We start from the raw sequence: 26,378 nt of genomic DNA on the forward strand, positions 1-26,378 counted from the left end.
ACTTTACCCAAGGCAAATTTCACGGGGTTCCCAAAGGCTGAGGCTCCCTGTCAGGGGGGGGGGGATCAGTTTACCAAAAGCCAGTACAATCAAAGCGTGTTTTAGAGGAACCAAAGGAAAACTGAACCCACTGAAAATACGGTACAGGACGTCTGCTCCGAGAAATCGAAAGTAGCAATATGGTGTCATCCTATTTCAAGGTGGAACACTGACTTTCTTGAATTTCGAAAGATTAGCTTGAAGGCGAGGTCAAGATGAGTGAGTGCTCGTTGTTGTGAGCCTTGAAAAGAAACTCTTGATCCTATCTTCACTGCAGAGATTTGACAAATCGGAAGCAAGAGGAAAAGTGACAAATAGTATGTCGGAAGCGTACGAGTTTCCAAGCAAGTGCTAGCTTCAATTGTGGAACAAATTTGCCTGGAATTCACTATAGAAAAGTTTCCTCTTCTTTCAGCAAGTTATTTTCCTAAAGCTCTAGGGAGAGAAACGACACCACTAGTCAACGTCCTGGCTTTAAGATTGAAGTTTGGTTGACTTGCATTTTAATTCAGGATCAGTAACTGAGCTAATCAGCACATCAATTTTACTTGGCATTAATTTTATTCACCCCAAGGCCTCTCCTCTTGCGAAAAATCTCGCTTTTTCTGTGAGGAGAGGCAATAATAGTAGGAACGCATGAACTTAAAGGTTCGTGGTGTTGGCTCTAGATCTCATTGTCCAACTCATAAAAAGAACTTTGAATCGGAGATTTTTCAACCTTTTAGATTCGGCTTTAGGTTAAAATCCCAAGATTGACCTTTGGCGTGATACTTCAAAACATTTCTTTCTACGACACATTCAAGCTCTCTTTTTTGCTTGAATGAAGGGAGGAAAAAATCCTCAAAGGTCTCTCACCATTGTCTATTCACAGAAGAAAAATAACATATTTGTGAAAGCTGCCTGGTCTAGCTTCAAGCAAAAAATGACGCAAGCATTTCAACCGTAGTTGTCTGGTAAACTCCGCTCTATTTCGCTGTACATAGCGTTTAATATGGATCACAGTGAAAAACAACAACACGGTAATACACACATGGGTAACAACATTAGAGGTCAGCATTTAGTCGAATACAGACCTCTACATGGTTATCCAGGATATTGAGTGTAGTCAGAAATACCTTGGCGTTCTATTGAACAGCACAATATGTAATGTAGGGGGCGGGGCGAACGCGGGGCGGGGAGCATAACGGTACTGGGATAATACATTCAAGTCATCGGAAACGGGATCATCACAGTTCTTTTTTTAGAAATTTAAAAACGTAGGACTGGCATAGAAAGCGAAAACAGAATCTGATTCGTTGTGAAGTTCATGTCATCCGTTCAGGGGAAGAAGCAGGCTTGCGACGGAGAAAACGATGTAATAGTGGCCGTATTATTTTCTTAAGCCTGAAATGCAGGCTGTAATGGGTTGATCTTTCTCGTGATTTGAGATTAAAGGGTTTTGAAATACGTAAAGAAAGTCCTTCTTGGGTGAAAGGTACTGAGGATGTGAGAGGAACGTGCGTCTGGGCGTTCTGGATGGAGCACTAAAATAAATCTTGCCTTAATTCCTTGGCTGTGATGTTGGTGTCCTATGAAAGGTTGCCTTATGGACCTAAAGAGCTTGCCTTCCTTTCTTTCTCGAGAGAAAAATATAGGACCCAAAACTGCCGGTTCCAAAGCCAGCCATGAAAGGTGAGTGGACTCAGTGACTGACTGCATTTTCCTGGAAAACCCTAGAAACACGTTCCATGGCTCACTTCTAGGATTTCGGGGCGGCTCCAAGTGTGTGTGTGTATGACTTTTTGTTTCGAGTTCTACTTCTTCCTGCAAGTTCTCACTGCATTCATTTGAGCCTTGGATAATTAAAGGGCTTGCCAGAAGCAAAAGACGGCAGTACAGTTCCTGCCATTTAGCGACGGTGCCAAAGATGTAAGTATCCAAATCCAAAGAATTCCTTTTGAACACCAATTGATCCGATTTTATTTTGGACATTTCTGGCTCCTTTTTGAGAGTAGTCCTTCCCCCAGATCAAACGTGAGATTGTGGTCCACTTAAGATGTTCGATCTTGTTGATCGTGTCTTCTTTACAAATGATATCCCCATTGATACGAACACTTTCACATTGACGACAAGTGACAGAGAGAACGAGTAAGAGAATTCCGGGTAAACAAGGTTAGATTTTCAGTTCGTCGTCAGCCAGTCTTGTTTTCCCTACAAATCACCTAAGACCGTGACTCTCCAATTTGGTCCGGATTTTGGACAAAGTTTTCGGGATCACATCTCCCTTCTTCTCCTATGTACATAAAGTACTGTGTATCAGAGAGGAGTGGTTGAATTCTCAAGAATTCTCAAGGCTTGTTTCTAAGACCTTTTACTCGAGGAAACCATTGTCGACTTCTTGACGTTCATCGCTGGCTTCTAATAACCATGCCCAACAAGGCCTGACACAATAGATCGAGTTGATCTAAATTGATTGTAGGAAGTAGAGACACTGTTTGCTTATCTCGCTGTCACGAACTCTTGAAGAAAGAGGACCGCCAGAAAAAGTGGTCCTCCAACTCCTTTCTCGGCCATTTGTCACTTCTTTTCTCCAGAATGATCGTCCCAAATGTGTTAGGAAGAAGTCTGGTTCAAGGGCTCTTGACCACTTCCCACGTCTTGGCGCTCAAACCAATGTCTCATCCCGTCGAGCAATTCGAGTGGCTGGAGGTTTGAGCGTCTTCGGATTGGCCAACACCACACAGGTTGGATTTCTCTCGGCCGATAAAAGCGGTACATGGGCACCCTGATGACTGGCTGGGGGCAATTCCCTCATTTCGCACGTGGGAGGGTTGTTTACGGAATGACTTGGAGGTCCCGACATGGGCGAGCCTCCATTGACATTGAAATATTCGCTTCTGTTGCCAGCATTCGTGACCTCGGTGGCCATGCTTATGCCATTTCCATCCAGCCTCTGGATAGTGGTAGTGGAGTAGTTGTTCAGTCTCGAGGTCTTCCTGAAGCAGAAGGTCTGGGTGAGGACTTCTCGAAATTTTTGTCCTGAAAAGGAAAAGGAAGTTATTTTCTTCGGTCTCTGGGGGATAATTCAATGATAATGGTTGAGATTGGTGGGCTAGTTTGTATTTGTTCCCCTTGGTGTCACCTAACTTTGGCCAGTATTGTCTTTTGTTGGTATTGTTGACTAGGAAGAAGATATCACAAGTTGGTTGGTTGTTTGTTTAATGTGCGTACAGGAGGCCCGCTAGATTGTTTTTTTGACTTTGTTTGTCGAACAATCCCGCCATGATAGTGGGTAGTGGGTAACTTGCCGAGCAAGTGTTGGGGATTTGTTTTGGGGAATTGCCACTGTCCAGGTTCAATTCCTGCGAAGGAATTTCTTCAAAGAAAATGTAATAGCTTCTTTTTGTGAGTAAGCGCAACTTTAGAGCCGTCATGATATCATTTCAAACGGAACTCCTCAATAGCTCCAAGCCAGTTGATATATTTATAGGTTTTATTGAGAATTCTATTTGACATTGTTCAAAAAAATCACTTTAAATTTATCATGTTATTATCTTCCACAACCAATTTCCGGGCAGACACAAACAGCGTATTCATCGTATACAAGACGGGCAAAATTGCATATTTTTGCATCTTTCTGTCTGATATTTGTGGAAAGACCTTTTTCCCGAATTTGGGGATTATCCAATTATCTTGATTAGCTTTCCCAAGTGAGAAACTTCAATTTGTACGAAGGCCAAATTCGTAGTACTTACTGGAAGCCTATGAGGTACCCAAAGTTTAAACATAATCATAGAAAACTTCAATTTTCGAAAAGAGGGTTGGTTGTTGGTGCAACTTTGTGTTCTTGGTTTGTTCCTAGATCAGTAATCTACATGATCGGAATCAGTGTTTGTACTTTTAGGCGAGATGCGAGGATGTAAATTGTGATCGAAGACATTTGATTCTACAACACATGCTTTTTTTATTTCTGCTATTTTCAAATGAAAGGAAATAATTTGAGGGTTTGAATTACAGGTAGTTTGTAATATTTTTCATGTTTTAACCAACATGCTTTGGTTGTTCCGAGACGCACTTCCATGAAGCAATGATAAATTTCAAACTTGCTCACTTTTGACATTCGATGGCCACAAGAAAAAAATGGCAAAGGTTGAAAATTCTACGTATTGTTAACATGATTGTATTGATAGAAAGCAGTTTTCACGCATCAATTATGCTGATACGCGTGAATATAAACATATCTGAGGATGGCTGGTGACTAAGTCATTAAAAAAACACTTTTTGAGAGTTTGAGCCAACGAGTTGAAAAGGTGTGATTTTGCATCGCTTTGGTAAGGATTAAAACACCCTGGTGTCTTGAACTTTTAAAATTTCAAAAAGGAGGCGTGATGTAGTGGTTAGAGCAGATTCCTAACATGAGAGGGGTTCCCGGTTCGATTCTCCTCCCTGAACTATCTCAAGGAAACTGTTTGACGCTAATTACACCCACAGACTGACGACCAATCTGATACGGACTAGAACCACTGCCTATCGGAATTATATCCGGACGATGTAATCGCGAGGTTCACCACACCGGCCATAGCACACCGAATACAAAACAAAATTCAAAATAAGAGATGCTTCTACGCCCCCTCCCCTAATTATAGCCAGAGCAGTCATACAAACAATCAAGCTATTGGTCACCTGGAATTGGGACCTTAATTTTACAATCATGTAACTGAATGTGTATAAAATCAATCCCATTACAGACAGCGTGCGGACTAGTTAGAATCGAAAAAACGTATCTTTTCTTATTATGAGGTTTAGCCTCAGTCGACGTTTAGCAGCCGTTTAACCAATTCATACCACAGATCATATCGTGCGCGGTTCAAACTCATCTTTTCAGAGTTTCTGATAAGATTGCATGCGAATTTTGTGATTGCAACGTGCCAGAAAACAGGCTGCATTTGCCTCTTAGGATTAATTACTTCTGAAATGCAATTTAAAAAAAAAATCAAGTCAAAATGTCTGTCCTAATAATGAACTATTTGCTTTGCTTAACAAATATTTGGATGAATCAGAAATTGTCAACAATGATTTTTCGTCAGGGTGTGCCAAGTTCTCTTTCGAATTTGATTTTTTTCGCCTGGTTTCAAGGATACAAATACCTTCCTTCTCAGTCATTGTTAAGTTTTGAGAGCTCGACTTGGTTGCATAAATACAATCTATAATGAGCATTTGCAATTCTAGTTCGCCACATTGCCTACTCATTCCTATAAGAAAAAGTAATTGGTAGGATGGAGACATCCCATCCTCTCCTTTAATCGAAAAAAGGACGGAGCCAATCTAATTTCTAAATGTTTCTACTTGTGAGATTTCATTGCATAATAAAGCGCCCAGATTTGAATGGCTCGAGATCAAAGTACAGCGAGAAAAATAGAACAGATTGATTTACCCAACTTTTTGGACATTTGCTGTCAAATCAGAGGTTGTAATGCATTGCCTTTGTTTTAAGAAGATGTTTATTGCTTTGCGATTTGGATTTGAAGAAAAAGAACGTTTTTGTTAAGCAATGAAACGTCAGAGGGATTATGCTTAAGTGGAGTTCCTTCTAACTTAATTGAGCTAAAGAGGAAAATTTGGATTAGTACAAAGCACTTCAGTAGAATGCAATTGAGGTGGAAGTATTTGTGGTAACATAATATTTTGGACATTTGCAAGTAGATTCAGGGAGCTTTTAGACGTGCGGTCGGTTCCAATCATGTTGGAAAATAAAATTAATAGCTACGTATTTCTTACGCTAGATTTGTTCCTGAAAAGAAGGCCTCATCCCCTTGACCGCGAAAAAAAGAATGAAAAATAGGAACAGACCGGCGTTTCATCCTTGAGAACCGTTCAGCAAACGAAATCAAATTGAAGCCTTCAAGCATTAGAAGGATTCTATTTTCAAACGCCTTTCAGATATATTTTGTTCACAAATTTCATTAAATCAAACCACATTAATAGGTTCTTCCAGGAATGCATGACAGTTTGCAAACAACTTATTAGTCATAGCTGGTCACGGTTGAGGAAATATCCTTTCGTTTTGTCTATGATCAACGTCAGCCAACAATTCCTTGACCTAACAACAGATGTGGGGAACGCGCCAAAAATAAATGGGTTGGAAAATTGTCCTTTTGGCTACTTATTTCTACAATACACTTATCGTCGAAAAGCAATTGCTCTGAAAATTAGCTCAACCCACTTTCTTCGAATTGGAGGTGCCGGATCCAAAGACCGATCTCTAAAACAACAATTCCATCACATTTGCACTTGAATAAGGATGAAAGAATGTTGCGCACTAAAATAATCTTAGATAAGCTGGTGATATATCTAAACATATCGGCATTTTTGGTTCTCAAAACCGAATATGTCAAAGGATTTTGTTCCGTCTCTTTCTATAGCATACATGGAGCCAAGTTCTTCTATGTTTGTAGCTTGAGGCGTGTAACGTTCCTCCAGTGAATAAAGCCTTTGATGTCTCGAAGAACTCTACCAAGTACTTCTACAGGACCATATCTCGATGTAGTACTTGACTCTTGAAGGACACTGCTTATCTCCACAGAAAAGACCCATGTGACTAGGCAATGTTGACCGAGGCGGAATTAACCCACTGATTTCTGGCAACTTATTCACCGAACACGATCCACCTCACAAGGTATGCTAATTCATATTCATTCAAGAGTTGATCCAGGAACTTCCTCTTTAGGGCTAAGTTTTAGACAATTTTGGAGCCTAACTTCGGGGTTCAATCGAATTCGGTTTTGAAATAGCAGAATTCATTCTTGCTGCAAGAACTATTGGAGCACTAATCTTGGATACTGCACAGTTTGTAATATGCAGATGGTGGATGATGATGCTGGAATGATCTAAGTGCATTCAATCTTGGTCGTCACTATCAGTGGTAAAAGACATGGCCTCTGGAACAATATCCAAGTCTGCTTCTCTGAAAGCCATCATATCTGCATTCAATCCGAAAGCCATTTGTATTCTAGCTTCGAGTAGACGAAATGTTTCAATTTTATTGAAGAGCCAGACCAAAAAGATCGTTTTGATTTGCATTCACATTGGGCTGCTTTCAGAATCGGGAACTTTTGATATTTTAAGGACCTTGCGGACACATTCCCCCATTCCTCAAAATGCGCCTTAAAAAAGGTTCTTAAAAGGGACGAGCCAAGGCTTGTCCACTCACTGAACTAAACTGTCGATGTCAAAGGGAAGTAAGGACCTTTTCTCCTATGGTCACGAAAGCCGAAACCGAAAGGAATATTGAAATTTGGATTGACTCAAGAAGAACAATGGGAAAGAGGTTGAATAAGACCAGAAATCTGGAACTCAATTTCAAAGACAGCTCAAATACCTTCACACGATTCTTCAATCCATTTGGCGTCTTTGAATTTGATCTTTGTGTTGTTGAACTTCAAATAATGTGTCAGATGTTGCCTTGATTCATCAACCAAAGTAGGCTGAATGTGTGAGATAGTTATGCTAAAACTTCGAGGTCATATGATCTGTTGGTAGTGTCATTTCTGTTGTTACCCCACTACCATCCAATATTTATCCAATATCCAATCCATTTCTAAATAATCCTAAGTTTCTTTTCAAACTTTATGGAAAAGTTGTTCTTTTAAACACGTGGACATCGCTAAACTTTATCGTCGAGACTTGCTTTAATATAACTTTAATGATCTAATAAACAAACCATTGAGATGTGGATCTGAATTTTGTTATAATTCTCCAGGGACGCTTTTCAAATCAATGAAGTGGTGACTTTCAAAAGCAGTTAAAAACTAAGATTTAAGCAATTGGTCTTTGGCAATGACTTTCTTCTTTTTCATGTGAAGCAAATGGTGCCATTCATTTGCCGAGCTTGATTACATTGAAGCATGAGCGCATATTTCCAACACCAAGGCGCATAAAATGGGGCCCTTAATTTGACAGTCAAGGCCGGTTTAGTGCATCCCCAAGCACTCTTCAAGTAAGAATGAAGCGACGTCTTTGGAATAATCTGACCCTGGTACCTTCTTTATTCCGATGATTCATTCCCGCTGCACTCAGAGCTACTCTCGAAAGCGAAATCCCGACTCTGATGTTGGTGGATTGAGTGTTGAAACTAGAGAGGCCCTGAGGTGTTCAAACAAAGGTAATCGTGGGAATTTGAGAATAATGGAACGGATGAAGCATTCTTAATGAGAAAATGAGCGATTTATATGCATGACATGGAGCAATTCCAAGGATTCGAGGCATCGGCTTCCGTAGAACTGAACGTGCAACGCTTTCCTCGTTATATGCTAGCGTACTTAGCAGATGCTCTACACCGTAGGCCCAAATTATCGTCCCCTCTGCTGTAGTTCAAATCAATATAGTGATATAGCGTAACAAACAAACAGAGAAACTCAACTCAAGGCCCAGCCAAATACAAACTTTTTTGAGGTAGTTAAGTACGGCCTACTTTGACAGCTTAAAAGAGCAATACGGAAATCATTCCAAAGGGTGAGGCAAGCATAAAGGCTCAAATATCTATGAAAAATCGCTTCTAAGTTCTACAGAGTTCTAAGCTATCAATTAACTTCAATAGGACTTTGAATTAGTACCACCCTGTACGTGTAATGCGGCGAAAATAGAATCCTTCTGATGATTGGGACTGAAAACTGCCTCTGAAACACTTTTGATTGTGATGACCACCTTTTTCGTCTTTCGTTTTCCTAAAATGTCTGCTTTGTCATGTAAAGTAGAATGAATAAAGGTATACGTAGATTCTTTTTTGCCAATTTGCCGCTCGGGTGGAACAAAAGATTCCATTATTGGACTTCCAACGGAGAATCTTCCAAATATTTGGAGTAGACAATTTGAACTAGATCAATCAGTTTTGATTCATTTCTTCTTCGATCTTTGTTGTCACAAGATTTGAACCGGATAGAGGGAAAGATTCCCCTAGTAAGGACGATCCGGCCTTGTCTTGCCTCAATTAGAGGATCGTTTTTGAGAACAAAGATCTCCAGGATGTGGCTCTCGTTATCCACGTAATGTTACCGAAACCGAACCCAAGAGCAATTTGACACATCCTAAGCTCTCCCTGTATTACAATCAGACTATAATATTGACTAATATAGTGCAGGGAGGCTCTATTACCTGGCTACTAGCTAGCCCCCTCCAATTCCCAATTCATCCGTCCCAGTCGCGTTCTTGCTTACCTCTCCATGTGTAAATGATGAAGTTTGCCGAGGAGTTGATGGCCAAAAGCAAATGAGAGATGTCGATCAAACTGGCCATCAAAGGCGTGGCTGGACACTTGGGCATGAGCTCGCTGTTGCCCAAGCGGCAAAATGCCACTTCGTACATATCGGGAATGATCTTCACGGACTGGCACAGAATGAAGAGGATCGAGATGGAAATGAGAACCACTCCTAGGTTCGCCTCACGCTTTTGCCGTGATGTCATGTCGGGGTCGATTTCGTTCTCACAATTCTGAAAGTAAAACACAATGATTTCGTGTTTTTTTTAAATATAACCAATGTACTGGTCATTAATATTCGAAGGAGGGATGGACAGGTATTAAGAACAAGGTTAAACAGATGAATGATTGCATAACGAACCACCGACCCAGGGTTCTTAATACCATCCTATTGGTCAGAAACCTGCTACATATGTATTTCTCATATCAATTATTCATGTTCTCTCTATTGGGCAATGCCTCTTCAGGGCTAATCCTTTCCTTTGAGCGAAATCTAGATAAACACTGCACTGTGACCCTAAAGTCCCTGTCCCTTCAAGGAGCACGACATTTAGTCTTTATACAATAGTACTGCTTGTTTTCAAGTCAAGATTGGTATCTTCAAAGATGTGGGCAAGCGGCACAACAGTCGCAGGTTGATTTCAGGCTGCCAGCATTTTGGCGTAGCTCTGTCCATCTTTACTTGGCCTGAAAATGGGTGAACATCTTGATGGGAAATTTACATCCCACTAATTGCACTACATAATAATGCCAAAAGCACCGAATAATCGGTGAAGCCAAGTTTCAACGATCTCAGTAAAAAAAGACTGACCTGGCTCTATCTAGATCTTAATTGCAGTGTTATTCTTAGGCAGTATTAAGAGTTAAATTAGTGAAACGGTTTAGGTCGCCTCTCTCAAAAAATCGTGTTAAGAATATGAAGAAAATCATGCACCTTAATCTCTAGCCCTACATAGCTTCGATTTTTATCTAAATGTATATAAAGTTGCTATCCACAAGGACAATGACGCATCTTATTAAATTGGAAAATCGGTGAAGAGGTTCGTTCATAATCAACGTGTTATCAGGTACCTGGAAATTGATAGTCATACTGTATACAGTACGGGCAATTGAGTACGTAAATGTCGTTTCCAAGCCCAGATTAACCTCTTCAAATACCTATTTTGTAACAAGTCTCGATGAAAATGGTAAACTAATCTCTCGTTTATCTTTTTGCCCACATTGATAATGTTCCTAAAGAGTGGAAAAATGCTAGCTCAATTGCAGGTTCTGGTTATTGATCCCTCAATGAGGATGACACATACGATATTGCTCGACCAGAAACATATTCACAGAGGAACAGACGTTTCAGAACTTAGGACTAGCAACAGATACTTCAAAAGTCTCACGGCGTATCCATTAACTGATCTAACATTCATTTTTGAAAATTGTGGTTGAATGTAACCAATAACCAATGATTGTATTAATCGAAAAGAGATCTGATACAGTATTGTATCGATCATTTCGCAGCCGTTCAGAAGTGTATTAGCACCAAGCTGGCTACTCTATTATGGATAAAGGGGATCTCAGGGTTCTAGTTTGTGATCTCCCCTCAAGGTACCGCAAATTTGGTTCCAAGTTAACCATTCGTGAGCACCCGGGAAAGGAGAAAGAGCTTGGCCAGATTTTACAGAATTCCAATTCTTATTTTGGATTCAAAATGGGGTTTCCGACAATTCTCGTCTTTTTTGAAAAAAATACGGCTTTCAAATCCTCCCCAGATTGCCATTTATCCATTTTTGGCCAGATAATCATCTCCCTTGGGAACCCAATGGAACAAGGTAAAATCGACTTTTGTCGGTTTTAGGTGCCCCAGATATAAGAAAAACATGTTTTGCTTTCACAAAAGATAATTCGTGTGCATTAGGCCCATTCCAGTTGATGTGCTATAAATTATCAAAATGTTCCTAGTAACGATGACTTTGCATAAGAGCTTACAAAAATCGGTAACCTATACCACAATTAACCGATGATGCAGATTTTTTTCGCTCTCCAGTTTCCAAATCTGGTTTCTTGTCATTTTCTCGAAAATATTTGGTGAACGGACGGCATTCTCTTTTGGGAGACATAGACAAGGGATCCTTGTCAAGGCATACTTATCGCTTTGACAAGTGTCATTCTTGAGCCTGTTCCTCTGGAAGCCAACACACTTGCTTCCTGTTTGACATCGACATGCTATGTCGGTCATACATTTCCCCCTCAAATTTGATCAAAAATATGCAATCAATTTTGACACCAATTCATCAATTTCAAAAAACTGGGGAAGCTCAATTATAAGGTTGAAGTTCAGAAGCAAGATGAAAAACACATTGAGGAAAGACCCCAAGCATTGAACTCAACTGGAGTGAATGGCTATTTTGGAACGGTCTCCGTGAGCAACTCACTTTTAAAAGCGTGTTTGTCTTTCGAAATTCTCTTGGCCGACATACGAGGTACTACCGTCCTAAATAACGTGGAAAAAATGGAAGTGAAGCTTTCAACCTTCATGAAAGGGAAAAATCTCTCAGACTTAAAACAAGGGAAGTCGGAAACCCCGTTTACACATTTCCGAGCTTCTTGATTATGTTCATGAAGAAGTTTTTTAATATTCTACACAAAGTTTTCTTCAAAGCGAACCCACCTATTGACAGACCAATGAGAGAAGGGCCAAAAGGAATGAACAAGGACTCAAGGAGAGAATGAAGGATTGAATGACAAGAACATTGCGTCCTTTTCGCATCGGTTTACATCCGTGATGAGTTCACGAAGTTTCAGCATATTGGCTCTAAAGTTTACATTTCAGGTAAAATGTTTGAAAGAGATCGACCTGACATCAATCGACGCTTAACTATTCTAAACGTACTAAATGAATATGAATTGGATTTAGAGCTTTGAAATTGATTAACAAAAGTTGAACCCAACCAAAAAATCCAAATGTTTTGAACTACTGGCAATCTGGATATATCTCATAATAAGTTATTCACCCCTGTTTGGATCACTTGGTCACCAAATATCAAAGGGCACTTGCAGGCTTCGATTGGGTCAAGAATCATATAATGCTGGTGGAACTAATTCAGTTTTAACCATTTCCAGAAGAGCTGGAATGGATTGTATTTATAGCACGATGGTTGGAAGAGCATGAATTACGGCAATTGAGTCTAGAACAGGATGTGTTAAGAAAGAAAGACTGGAGAGTCTGTCAAAGAGTACGCCCTCGTCACCTCAATTAGAAGTGGGTGTAACAATGTTGGGCTGTTCCACTTAATGTCTCTAAATATGGTATATAAATGATCTCGGAACAAAGCAATTTTTTTGTACGCTATCTTACATCTTGTTGACTCAAGAACTGTTAATCAAAAGATCCTACAATCTGGATATATCTCATAATAAGTTATTCACCCTCAATGTTCCATGTTCGCAAACACAGGGATACCGGGCCAAGTAATATTTGTTAGGTAAGCCAGTCATCTCAAAATTCCTGCAAACTTTCAATATGCACCCCCTAAATTTTTTTTCAAGAGGAAGAGACTTGTTATAGTTTTTCCAGCTGTTTCCAGCAGTTTCCTGGCATGAGAAAGAGTCTTGGTTCAAATATCCTGTCCGACCTTTCTCAAGGACACTTTTATTGGATACGCTTATCCTCATCCCCATACGGAGAACTATTCCGGTACCGGAATCATTAAACAGGCAATGTGGCGATTGGCCCCTTTGGCAGAGCGAGGTTCAACCTTTCGATCCTACAAACCCAAATACAAAAAATGGGATGTTCTCTGCAAGCTAACAGCTTTTTTAGAAAGTTCAAAGGCAAAAAAACATGCCCTGAAGTTTCCTTTCCATTTCTTACTGCCCGTCTTTTTATCTGTGATTCCTAAAGCTGATATCTCGTGCCCTTTAAAATGTTAATAATGGCAAATCAATTCCAATCGTAGACTGCAAATCATCTGCATTATGCGCCAACCTAAACCACGAAAGTGTATTCAATATTTGATTTAGAAAGCAGTCAAGATGATTGAATTGGAGGCTCAATTCAAAAATCTGTTATGATGAAGTCATTGTTGGTGTATTTGATATTCGACAAATACTACACCGCATGTCATCAAATCCAATGCAGTAGTATGGGTGAACAAATCAACCACTTTTTCTACCATTATTTCAGACAAAAGCCCATACTAACGCATTAGATTATAGCCATTACTTCATGCTAAATGATCAGTCGAACAACAATAGTTCAAACTATTTGGAACATTTTCTCTGTTGCCGTTTTGAACTCCTTTGGAAGAACGTACACTACGTACAATAAAGTTCACCAGAAGATTGGAGCCAACTGATCCTTAAGCAAAGATCGATTCCCCCCAAAATCCCTTCATTGTTTCCACAAGCGATGAATACTCTTTCTTGTACTTTTCAATAGAATGTGCTGCGTTCTGGATCCATTTATCCTTGTTCGTAACCTTTTGTGCAATTTCTTTTTCTTCCCACGTTGAGATTTTTTCAATCCTTGCGCTATCTTAAAGTTTGTGCAAGGGTTGCAGTTCCTAATGGGCCCTTTCAAACTTTGATTTCGGGTATAAAATAGTGCTTCGAAACGGCGGATAGGAAAAGGGATCTATCTATCTGGCCCTTAATATATCTATTTCGTTATGTTTGAGGTCACAAATATACATATATGCACCGTGTTACAAAGAGCTAACCCAGAAACCCAGTGGTCTGTCCAATTCTTGTTGACTTTTCCGGGATATCTTGAATAAACTTTGCGTGTATGATCAAGGCTTTCTCAGAGCCAGCATGAGACCATGCAACTGAATCGTTTTCAATTTCGTTTTCGTTCGTAATTTGCTTGGGTGGTCGAGGATGAATACCTTGAAATCTGAGAACAGGATTTGCCAATTGAGCATGAATTATCATTTTCAGTCAAAAACCTGACCTGATAAGTATAAATAGTATTAGATCAGAACATGATAAAAAGTGAATAACGGACAGGATGTTTTTGAACAAGGAACAGCGAAAAAATTAATTGACTTGATACAGCCAAGAAGGAAAAGGTGTGAGTACATAGATTCTGAGCCAATTAAACTGCTCACATTCACATTCACATTTTCATTTACTCAATATTCAATGGTCTCTATTAAAAAAGCTCAAATTGACTTCGACTTACAATTGCTTCAATCTTAGAATGATCTCTATCAAACAAGTGCTGGGATCACGTTCATTTTGGATGGACAATCAATCAGCCTGTCTTTGAAAGGAACTAAAACTGATAGCGGATTTGTGATTTGTTTTTGCGCACTATTCTTCGAAGAAAAACGCGGTCATATCGAGGAAACTTGAAATGGTTGGCCGGTCGTATTCAAAGCGAATTGCGTTTTTATTTCCCTCGCCACAAATATCAACCAAGCAATGTCCTTGAATCTACGTGTACTCGTTCCGGTTCTTTCAGGGCCCTTTTCACGATCAAATCTCCTTTTACATCATAATGCACATAATCATGAGAATGTCAACATGGCACGCAGGGTGACTCACCACAAAGCGCTTTCGAAATTGTGTGGATTTCCAGATCTTGCCAATGATGAGCGAGTTAAGGACGAGAATGATAAAGTAGGGGATCACTTCGATAAGGATGAATTTGGACCAGAATATGTAATACGTGACATAGATGGGATTCGATCGCAGAGCAGATCCAGAAACCACGGTCACATTGGTGCCATTCATGACCTGGAAGAAAATGCAATAATAAGAACAGGAGATATTTCGTCGTTAATAGAGGTGATTTGACAACATGGTACGTGGTATTATAAGTACGTGGTAATTCAAGAGAAAAGCAAAAGAAGCAGGAGTTCATGTTACTCGCAATTCCAGGGATAAGAGCTTAATTGTAGCAGCATGTGCCTATTAAAAAGGAAGGAACGCATAATGACGTCGAGTTATGAGATGTTTTTTGTTGATCTCATATGAAAATGAATGATGCTGCCTCTGAAGCCTTCTTAAAATGGCTATTCTTCAAGATAGTAGCTTTATTATAGACACCGAATCTCCAACAATAACACGAAAAAAAAACCAATTTGAATATCCGTCAATATGTTTAATTTGCAGAGTTGGTACTTACAATCGGTAGGATAAAACCGGTAAAATGGGTTGTCAAAGTCATTCATTGTCAAAAGTTTGTGTATTTAATGCGTTTGAAATTAGTATATTATTTGCGAGAATCATCTGGAAAGCTCAGTTTCTTTGAATGAGCTCAAAGCTACCAAAGAATTCTTCAATTTCATGATACATTAGACATATGAGGCCGCCCACATTCCAACCAAAAAAGAAACCAAATTGCTAGATTACAAAAAAGACCAACCATTTGGCTCGATACATTTGTGGTCTTCAAGAGTACAAAGCTTCGGAAATCAAGAGTTCAAGTACAGAAGCAGGAAAAAATGATCCAAATAGTGTCGATGTCGATCGGCACTTCCATAAAGTAATGGTCCACCCTGATAACTACTTCCAGGTTCCAAACCTCGAGGTTTCCTCACATTGTTCTTCCAGTCCATCCGAACTGTCAACCCATTGGGATCCAAAAATAGATCTTCATCATTTGGCCCAAAACGACCCAACTAAATTTGGATCTCGCAACGAGAAAAGGGCCTCTAAAACTCGAGGCCAGGCCATTTTCACGCCTCTTTGGCATTGTGTCGGAAGAAAATGAGCCTTGATAGACATTGCCATATATTTGAATATGTTGGGGCCACAAATCTGAATGAGGTCCGAGATTCTGACTTTATATGGAAATGTAGTATGGAACAATCTCATTCTGTCGGCATAACATTCAATGTGAGGGGGAATTCGACGAGCAATATTTCTTTCTTCATACACTTTCAACTTTCAAATGTTTCCAAGCACGCTTGATAATTTCACACGAAGTTCAGAAGTCTTCTCATCGTGCCTGAAGTAATAAATTTCCAAGCCCATGGCTCGCTTGCTCAGAATGATTTGGCTGAACAATTTTGGGAGCAGAATCCTCCTAGGAAGTAATGGAAGGCTAAAAAGAGACCAGCCGATAGGAGAAAAGGGAAACAATCTAGTACCTCTCTAGTCTCATGACGTGCCGTTGTCAGATAAATTCAACGATACTGCAGTGAATTTTGGCCAAGGTCTTCCCAGAGGATCGTTTTCTCCTAGAGCGCAATCAAGAGAGTTTCAGAAGGAAACAATTTTGGCCCTTTTTTTCTAACAAACACCAGCCTAGAAAAATCCGAAGATAAATCCGACAAATAAGAGACAAGATTCTGTCCATTTAAGCCTAGTATATCACGTTATTTTTGCTCTCCGGTCCCTTCCGGGTTTTGCTATGTTTCAAAAAACCCTTTCTCGCAACATATTTGAAACCACATTGACTGCTTTTTGAATTTTTAGACACGGCTCAAAATTGTGTTGCAGAGCTACCTCGTCAAACGGCAGGATCTCCTTTCACACGCATGAGGAGGAATAAGTTTGAGCACGAAAAATGATGCCATTACAGTTATGCCCTGGTAAGTCGCGTGTGGTGCAAATTTGGTTGTCCCTCGCCCTGTTCCATTATGGTGAGTAAACTCTGAAGCGAAGCTGATTTTTTTCTCCTCCTTGGGATAGGAAGGCATGAACGGTGTCCACCCAAATGCGTCCCTAAACTCAATCACCTGGCGAAGAAGTTGGAAGCAGAGATCGGAATTGGGTCCGGACTCGGTTGCAATGGCACTTTCGTTGGAAGCAAGGCCGGTGGGTCGGTGGGTCGATGGGTGGGTGGGTGAGTGTGAGGATGGGCAAAAAATCGAGAGGATGAAATGGGAAATGTCAGAGCTCGCCCTTGGAGGATTCGCATCCTTCCTCTTCCCCCAAACTAAACCACTAAATTAATTTGATCAGAATTTCCGACGTCGGCTAACTTGCACTTGACGGGTCTGACGAGTTGAAGTCTGTTACCAACCTCCAGCCTCAAGCCTCTTTCCACCTCGAAAATTTATCTTTGACTGGCTCGGTTTCATGCCTCGATATGATAAATGATTTGTGGAGCCTTTGCCATGGCTTGACGTGGCTCCAGGTTTCTTCAAGTGTTTCGCAATGGTCTCGGGAAGCGAGTGTCGAAATTCTTGGACCACAGTTGGAACGAGACGAGAGATTGGGACATCCGTCAGACGACCCATGTTGCTTCTTGTCGGTCCTCAAAGTTGGATGTTGGTCATTGCTATCAAGCAACTGCAGGTCGACCTAGAAAGATCCTGTACCGAAATCGGGTTTCTTGTCCCACCTTGAATTAGGCCCAATCCTGTACTTAGACTGAAACTTTTCCGACTCTCATGGTGTCGAACTGAAACTGGCGCAGTTTGTAGTCACTACGCGCTTGAAATTAAGTCCCTTAGTTTTCCAAGTGGTTCTTGGAATGAGTCGAAGGAAGTACGATATTTCTAGATACACATCCATATCAAGGACCGTCTGGTGGTCTTAAGAAAAAGTTCGGTGTGGTGATCTCACCTTTCTCTCGAGCTCGTAGAATTTGGGGATGTTATAGAGAACCGCCAGGATGGCCGAGATAAGCAATAGAAACTTTTTGGCTGAGAAATGCTTGAGGGGATGCACGATGGCAAAATAACGTTCGATCGTCACGGACGTGGTCACAAACACCGAGCCCACCCGACCAATGTGTCCAAATCCGAAGCTCACTGGCAAGATATACACATAAATGGTCCTCGAATAGGACGGAGACACGGCAGGGAGGCCGAAGATGGCGATGGCGATTGTCAGATACAATAGATCGAATGAGGAGAGGCCTGCAACGCAAAGAAAGCATAAAATGAAATGACGGAAGCCAGAATCAGATAATGGCTTTGAAACCGAGAGGAGAGGGTGAGCAGCAGTTGTCCCCAGCCCGGGGAGAACTCAACTCACTCTTGCTTGCAGTTGGTACGACGATGGAATGTTTATTTCCGATGACAAATCCCTATCCAGTCACTGTCAGTCTACTGCCATTCAAGAGAGCTTCAGGCAAACCAGCGTTTATCCCTTTAAGAAAACCCACGGAGGACGCGAAGGCGCGAGCGGCTTTTTACCAAAGAGGGACGAAGCTCGGAATTTAGCCTCGCATCTTTCATGAAGGCTCTCGTATACACGTGTACAGTGTACAGGATTGGCTAAAGGCATAGAGTTCGAGCAACCATTTTTTTTACCAGCCTAAAATGTGAATGATTCCTATGCCAAAATAACCAATCATGAATTGATGGTTAACTGGACTCAAAATGAGACACCAAAGCCTGAATTTTATTCTTGGTTGAGTTGAATCATTTATGAGTATCTCAACTTTGGCCATCTGACAAATCTTAAAGTGTATGCCATAACAGAGTGCCATTTATGCAGTCTGGATGATTTTAAAATCTGTAGCTTGTGAGAAACATTTTAAGAACATGATGGGCCCTTGTAGGATTTTGACAACCCTTGTTAAAAATATCCAGTCAAATGAAACAAGCCAAATCCCAAAGTCATCCAGTTATCAATAACTAATCTTTCTCTTTTGATCTCTTCGAGTTAGAGTATCTTATCTACCTGCCTTTTGTGAAGTTCCGAAGATCTGCTATGAAACGAACATGAAAGTCGTTGGCTTTTATTGGAAAGATCCTTTCATGAAATCTCTGATACATCAATGATCTAGGACAAGAAACCTTCCAATTAGTCCCATTTTAACTATGAATTGCTTGTACATAGTGTCAGTGTTCTGCGCATTCTATGTTTGATACATATCGTCCCTTTGGTACCATCCCGTTAGTTCTACGCATCTTTGCATAAGGACAGTCTCAACATGATATCTGGGGACAAAGTCTTCCTGGGACTCTTCATGGTCTTATAGATCGAAAAGGACTCTCCAAGATGTGGTCTTTCATGTTGGGCAGTGATCGCAATGCGTTAGTACGTACACCATAGCGCAAGAACATGATTGAGTGGGTAAGTAGGTGGGTATGTGTCTGTTGATTTGTATGTAACACCGAAAATGATCAGATGCCCTTTGCTTCTGGGTGAGCTGAGCTTTTAGAAAGCCTTGTGGGCCCATGATGCCACTCGCCTAATGGTGGATATGGAAATGGTCGATGTGATCAAAGAGAAAGAGTCAAGATATGCTAAGATGGAAACCGGGCCATTTACCTTCAGCCCATTAAAAGTTTCCTATGGGTTAAAAACCCAAGTAAGTTAACATGAATGGCGAACATACGAGTACGTACTACATACACTTCTCGTCGACCATTTCCTCCAATCTTGGCCCAAGTTTCAAAAAGGACGCTCACCCTATGCATGATAAAACGAGCTCGTGCTTTCGGCGGTGCTTCCGTTTTCCACCCCAATTCTCAAGATCTCGTATCTATCCCTTCCTGTTGAAGGTGAGATTTATTCGAGCCTTTGTCGGGAAAACATTCAATTCGAGGCCAAAATGTCGATGTGAACACATGCCACTCGTTCCTTTTCAAGGGAATGTGACGCGATGGAATTGGGATTGGGACTCTATAATGGACCGCTTGGGAACAGAACCGATCTGCTTGTTTCTGTAGCACTCCCTTAAGAATACAAACTGAACTTTGAAATCCAACTGAAATTTCGTCCCTACATCTCGCCTGAACCAACATTACTCGTCCGGTGTTGGGATCTAAAAATAGATTTGCAATGTTGATAAAAATTTCGACATGTTCCAAGATTAAGTCAGCCTTTGTGTCCCACCACTTTAATCTGATCTGGACCTTGGTTTCGAGAAAAAAATGAAGAGTTTTACAATCCTCCTCTGTCCTAAAATTTGTCATAAATTTCCAGGTCTTGAGGAAAAATTGGAGACAGGTCTTTCCCGTCCTTCGTGCGCGAAGAAAGACGTGCTTACGAGCTCTTCAAGTGTCGCAGAACCATGGATAATCTAGACCTTCCAGGCCTTTATGGTCTTCGAACGGGTACAGAAAAGGTCGTCCGTCCGTTGGTTGGTTGGTTCGTTGGTCCAAGGGATTTGGGAACTTAATTGTAAAGCTGTCTTTCCCACTACGAAAGGAAGTTGCGTCAATGTAGCCGGGATAGTGGCAGTATTAGAGGTAATGGTAGTGGTAGCAGAAGTAGTAGGAGTACTTTGAAACCTGCATGCTTGTGAACATCAAAGTATCTCGACCATGCTATTCTTCGGATAGGCCAGACAACTTTGGAAAGCAAGGCGCTTCATAATCTAATTTTGGCCCTCTCACTTCTGGGAACTTCCATCTTAGTATGTTTGGCCAAAGTTGATTGCGTCCATGTCTTTAAAGGTCATTTAGTACTCCGTTTGGGCTTACTTCCTCAGAAAAAGCCAGTCACTTCAAGGGAAGGCCGAGAAGAACTTTTTTTTGCTTTGTTTTGCAAGGTTTGAAAGGGATTTTCGCGCATCGCCGACATATTCTGTCTCTGAAGTTCGCTTCCATGGATTAAAGCCCAACTCACTTGTTGAGCTTTTTCGGCACGTTTCCCGAAAAGTTATCTTGAACAAGGTTCAAAGCAAGCATTTTGGAGAGGCAATGTTGACATCCCAGAACCTTTCAAGTTTCCCGTCTTGGAAATGATGGCAAAATCTTTACAACCTCCAAAGCCAGCCACCTCATTCATTATGCTTTTAAGGGAGCTGAATTGGAGGGGCGCCTATAGACGCTGTTCCAATTGAACAAAGTTCAAGATTGCTAGCCAAAACAAAAAAAAATTCACAATGTGTGGTCGTGACCGGTCACATTGGGTTTGGCAAATAAATGTTTCCACAGCAATTTTTACTTCCAAACCTTAAAGTTCATTCGTATCTGCACAATGTATTGCGAAGAAGAAGTTTACAAGAAAGTTCCACGCTTTGTACAATCAGAGCCGTTTCGCACTGACCAATGTAGGAACTCGTCTCTGTACTGAACATTTGTTCCTCTTTACTCTGGAAGAAATTGGAAGCTAAAAAAGTCAAAAAGTGTGAGGGTCAATTAATTTCATTCAAGAGTAGCTTGATGAGAAGTGTTGATGATTCATCCATTCATTATTTTCCTTACAATGTCCGTATTGTAACAGTTGCATTTTCCCTCCAAGACCCTTTCCACTAGTTCCAAGAATGGTCCAAAGAGAAAGGAAGGGTAATAGATTGGGCACACAAGAAATCCTCTTGAGAGTTAGGAATGCTTGATACGTCTGGAGACGTAGATTAGTTTGCATTGACCACGTTATTTCCTGAACTTTCCCGGATCCATCGCGACCCTGTTTGGCTTTTGCAGGAAAAAAGGCTCTCAAAGATGATTTTCGTACTGTCTGACTGACTGCCTGACTGCCTGAATTCACCGCTTTTTCCCCAAGGTTCTCTTGCATTATTATGCAGTCTAATGGGTATAGCTTTACCAGAGAATGTACAACTTTCAGAGAACGTGTGATAGAAGAGCAGAGGAGGAGGAGGAGGAGGGGACGGAATATCGCGATAACAAGAGCATGCTGACCTTTCGTGGCCTAATAGTCATGCCTCAGCCAAATATACAGCACTACCCTTCACTGACTGTGCCCATATATTGTACTGTACTCCTGCCGAGGGTCCAAACAATAGGAAAACAAATGGAAGTGTGTGAATGCGGGCAGAATGGATAAACACTGTTGGATGAAGCTACACTGACTACATACACCTCTAAAAGAGCGCTCGTGTTATGTCGAGAGTGTGATCTCATGATTGATGATAATTCATTGGACATTTCCTGGACATAACAGGCCTGACCGAGGGCTGCTGTTGTGTACTTTATCATGGCTGCCATTCTTAATCATAGGCGGGAAATCATATCAAAGGACCACGAAAAAATTGGGGAAACCCTTAGGGATCGAGAAAGAAATGGATTGTGTCAGATGTACGTATGTAGCGAAAACGATCTTGGCCAGTGGAAATGAAATGCATCTTTTTACTAGAGCATATCAATCAGAATTTAATATCGCTTTGATGTATGCTTATCTGGATTCAGGTGATCGTGAATAACATGACAAAATATTCCTCCCCTTTGTCACTCATGCCTTATTGTCAGGGTATTTGTATTTGGGACTTGGGGGGGCTTGAAAATCCGAACGAAAACAAAAGTCCTCTTCATTGGGTTGTTGGATTTTGACACGGATCTGGGGAAAATCCTGGCCCTTCGTATCCTCAAGTCATACCCCCCATGAGACACATTAAAGGATCAGCAATGTTGAAGATCACCACCACAAATGAAAAATCAAGCCAATTTCATCTTTCAAATCCCGCCTTAAGCTTATTAAAAACGTGACAATATCTACGTTGAGAATTTCCCAGCTTTCAAAATCTATTTCCGAGCTTTACAATTTGGACTTAGCGGCTTTGTACGCACAACGAATCAAAAGCCGGATGAGACAAAAAACATTCCATTTTTAACGGAATTTAATGACCCATATTCGTTTCCCTTAATGCTGAATCGTCAAGCGTGCGTTGGGAGAGAGAGCTTGGGATATGGGGCACTTCACCCTGTCCCGGATGTTGGAACATGGTCCGTGGGATCATTTAGTGAATGAGATGGATCTCGTGAGCCATCGTGGCCCTTTAAGTCTTTGCTGAAACTAAAAACGTGCTAAAGTTCGGCCTTATTTTTCATTCATTGGCTACTGTCCAAAAGTCCATGTTCCAGCCATGTGCCCGACCATCAGAACCATAACTCTTATTTCCAGATACAGATTCAAGCGCTTTCCACTTCCATCCAGCTTCTACTTCTGGTATCTGCTATTAAGATAGACGTAATATCCCCGAGATGGCCTCCCAATGTAATACCAAAGAATGTATTACTCATGGTCATTAGATTGGGACCTCTGGACCCTCTCAGCCTATCCGAGGATGGGGTATCTTCTCCAAGATAAATGCTTTGATCGGCTTTGTAAATCAGGAAGTGATAACGTTGGACCCTTTGAAAACGTAGAAGAAGGAGAAAGAACCATTTTGGCTCGTTCTGTAAACCACTTGGACTAATGAGAGTCCAGACATTCTAAGTTGGACCTGATTTCACATTTAAACAAATTGCCCATGGAGGGTGCTCTCGAATGTGCTCCCTGAGCCCGCAAACCCAATTCCCAAATGTAGGAACCTACTTGAGTGGTGGGGATTCTCTTTGAATAGCCAATTCCCTTTCATTTTTCTTTGGGCCCTCTTTGGGCTCTCTTTGTCTTTAGGGAGAAAATGCCGATTCAGCATCTATACAAACAAAGCACCATGTGTGTGCCACATACCTGACTTATTTTCTTCGTGTTTTCTTGCTTAGAGGTTTCGTTATTCGAGTCAAGGGAGTGTTCGTTAGTGAACAGCTTTCATATATTTCGATGAGTAATTAAGAAAAGTTTAGAATCTGAGCAAATCTGGAACAGAGGCAGCTCTCAAATGGATCGATGGTAGGAATGCAGTTGGATTGATTGATATCTTATTGAAGGGTCAATTAATGGATGGGTGCTAATGATCAATACTTTACTCATGGTGTTTGCAATATCTTTTTGGTCAATCTAGTTCCTGTTCTATGAGTGTAGAGCTTCCTTTTAGGCTTGATATGAGATTCCCGCTCATTTAACAAGTGTTTTATCTCAAGTTGGAAATTAGGCAAGTTAAGATAAAGAAATCAAATGGCACAAGAAGAATGACAATAATATTACTTCATGTAATGTGAAAAAATGCATCGTGTTTCCAATTTCAACAAATTGAGTCTAAACCTGCAACCGGCAAGACTTATAGTATCTACACACCAAGAGGCTATTTTATAACGTCTTATTCATTTCAAAGCGTTCATTATGAAATGTAAAGACATGATTAAAACATAAAAATCAGAAACCTGCAACAATTAAAGAAAGACATGAAAAAAACAGGGTTTTGAGCGAGCTTTGGTCAATGAGTTAACTAAAGTACATAAAGACAAGCTTTGGTCAGAAAAGTCCAGGAAAATGAATTAGAGTGGCGCAGAAGCGCAACTTAAATCCGGAAAGCCGTTCAAAATCACTAAAAAAATCATTTCTTCAAGGTGAAGAAAAATACCGATAATATAGTAACAGCGGCACTTTTTTACCTTGTAACATCCAAGTTACAGAAGATCAGAGGTCAAATCGAAAGAGGTCAGTTAGGCAGTGTATTTTGAAAGGAATGCTAGCCCAAGAAATGCAATGTTTCTTTTTTTTCTCCACTCCAACTTCTATTGAGGAGTCTCATGTCTAACTCAGTATTTAAGCCTTAAAAAACCTTTGTTCTTTTTTAGAGATGTTAATTTGGTTGGTCTAACGTTGTAACAAGGAAAAAATATTCTAGTTTAAGCATTCCTTGGCTACACTGCATGAACTTCAATCCTAATTTGTGTTTTAGGAGTTCTTTAAATCGTTGGCCGTGGCAATTGTTTTAGGGGCATGATCCTGCTTTTTGATTGAATTGAACACGGTTGATCCTGGCTAGGGATTGTTTGGTTGGCTCTGAAATAGCCTTGATGATTTGATTGAAGCACACTTCAGTGCAAATAAGTCCATTTTGCCAGGTAATGTTGGACGCCGCCCCTTTAGTCTCTGTTCATGTGCCGTCAATAAAAAAATCTTTACATTGGCAGTTCTCTATTTCATGTACGGGAAGACATTGCATTGGTTCAAATGTTCTTTGCGCAACATGGAACCACTAACCGGCTACGCAAACACTCGCATCATCATTTGGGAAGTACAAAATCCAATACAATGCCGAAACAAGACCCGTCCGCAAATCTGCAGAATCCACAAAGAAAAAGAACTCAGTCCACGATGAAATATTGATAGCGGCCTGAAAACATTGAGCATCTTACCCTGTCGACATCGGTGAGCTGCAACGAACGAAGCGAGAAGTACATTCAAGCAAGAATACAAGGAACTTTCATGAGAAAGAAGGCCACTTTACGATGAATTCATATTCAAGGCAATGAATTCATCCTCCACGTTACTTGAGCTTCAGGCAGGATAGGTAGTCGTAACAAATCATAGGCTTCGGGAATCTTGATTTGTTTGTGAAATATTCCGAGGGTGGACGAGGGAAGACCTGGCGAGACCGACTCATTTGTATTCTGGTAGCAAATTGTACGTACTTCCACATGACGTAAACGAATAAACTAATTCCTTCCATCGTAGCTAAAAGATCTCCAATGAGGTAGGTGACTTGATTATGTTGTTGGAAAGAGGCTCTTAAGGGAGAGAGACCTTTCTACTTTGCTCAAATTGCGACCTTCACAATATAAGCTTGGTCTATTTGGGTTTCCTTCAGTAGAAACCCAATATTTGTGGTGGGCAAACATCCACAATGGTTTTGTTCCAATAAAAATCAACCTGATAGATCCCATTTTCTCACTCACGTTTTGTAATGAAAAGAAGGACCAAGGTCTAGCAAAGAAATGCAAATCGACGGCCCACGTGTTTTCTTGGGGAACGAGCCATTTCTCTCCTGTATGTTTGAAACCCACAAATGTGATTTCCCAATGTCTTTGATTAATTGCTTGGTTTGCAAGCAAAGTCGACAGAGTTGTTTTTGAGTTTGTGAGCCCATTTTTGGTGGGAACACTGGACCAGTGAAAATAAAGAGAGGAAAATTGCAACTCAGCTCTGTTTGTGGCCTTTGGAGCAGCCTTCCTGCCTTGGTCTTAAGCAAGCTCGCGAAAAATGAACTTGTTTCACAAATATGAACCAAGACCACGCCTCTTAATCAAGCAACCGTCTCCATAGCCACCAATTGACAATGGATCGACAATGGACTTACTAGCGACCAGGATTAATAAGGATTTTTATCCGAAAATGGCTTAATTCCAGTCTTCATTTTGGATATGGCAAAATACTCAAGGGGCACTTGAGGATTTCTGAATGATTCCCCAAGGCGATTATGGGTTAGGGATAGCCAATACAAACAATACAATTTAACAACAAAATCCTCCGCTCTTCTTGGTAAAGGGCAGGACTTTGGGTGGGTGGATGGAGTAATGAAATCCTCCTCTAACGACAAAGAGGCTTTTATGGGATTACCAGGTCTCCTTCCTTAGACTCTGAAGGGTCCATGGCTATTCCATCGAGGATTGATTAAATGAGACCCTAAATAAAC

The 26,378-nt window shown here is 40.8% G+C and overlaps 1 protein-coding gene and 2 long non-coding RNA genes across 3 annotated transcripts in view; 1 reads left to right on the forward strand and 2 right to left on the reverse strand.

Annotated features, from left to right (window-relative positions):
* LOC131883908 (uncharacterized) overlaps positions 1 to 17,048 on the forward strand; it is an 18,055-nt gene extending 1,007 nt beyond the window's left edge. The window contains exons 2-4 of the long non-coding RNA XR_009373660.1: positions 6,602 to 6,694; positions 16,712 to 16,803; positions 16,904 to 17,048. This is a non-coding gene — a long non-coding RNA (uncharacterized LOC131883908). The remainder of the gene's footprint in view (positions 1 to 6,601; positions 6,695 to 16,711; positions 16,804 to 16,903) is intronic.
* LOC131883907 (FMRFamide receptor-like) overlaps positions 980 to 26,378 on the reverse strand; it is a 32,969-nt gene continuing 7,570 nt past the window's right edge. Inside the window, exons 2-5 of the mRNA XM_059231514.1 lie at positions 17,783 to 18,078; positions 14,810 to 15,001; positions 9,231 to 9,504; positions 980 to 3,057 (exon numbers count right to left, since the gene is read on the reverse strand). Coding sequence (XP_059087497.1) covers positions 2,684 to 3,057; positions 9,231 to 9,504; positions 14,810 to 15,001; positions 17,783 to 18,078 — 1,136 coding nt within the window. The 3' untranslated portion in view covers positions 980 to 2,683. The remainder of the gene's footprint in view (positions 3,058 to 9,230; positions 9,505 to 14,809; positions 15,002 to 17,782; positions 18,079 to 26,378) is intronic.
* Positions 15,988 to 16,904, reverse strand: LOC131883909 (uncharacterized). Its single transcript, XR_009373661.1, has 2 exons — positions 16,360 to 16,904; positions 15,988 to 16,295 (listed from the first exon to the last, which is right to left on the reverse strand). It is a non-coding gene; the product is annotated as an uncharacterized LOC131883909 (long non-coding RNA).

Source organism: Tigriopus californicus, chromosome 7 (assembly GCF_007210705.1).
Source record: "Tigriopus californicus strain San Diego chromosome 7, Tcal_SD_v2.1, whole genome shotgun sequence".
Taxonomy (NCBI): Eukaryota; Metazoa; Arthropoda; class Copepoda; order Harpacticoida; family Harpacticidae; genus Tigriopus; species Tigriopus californicus.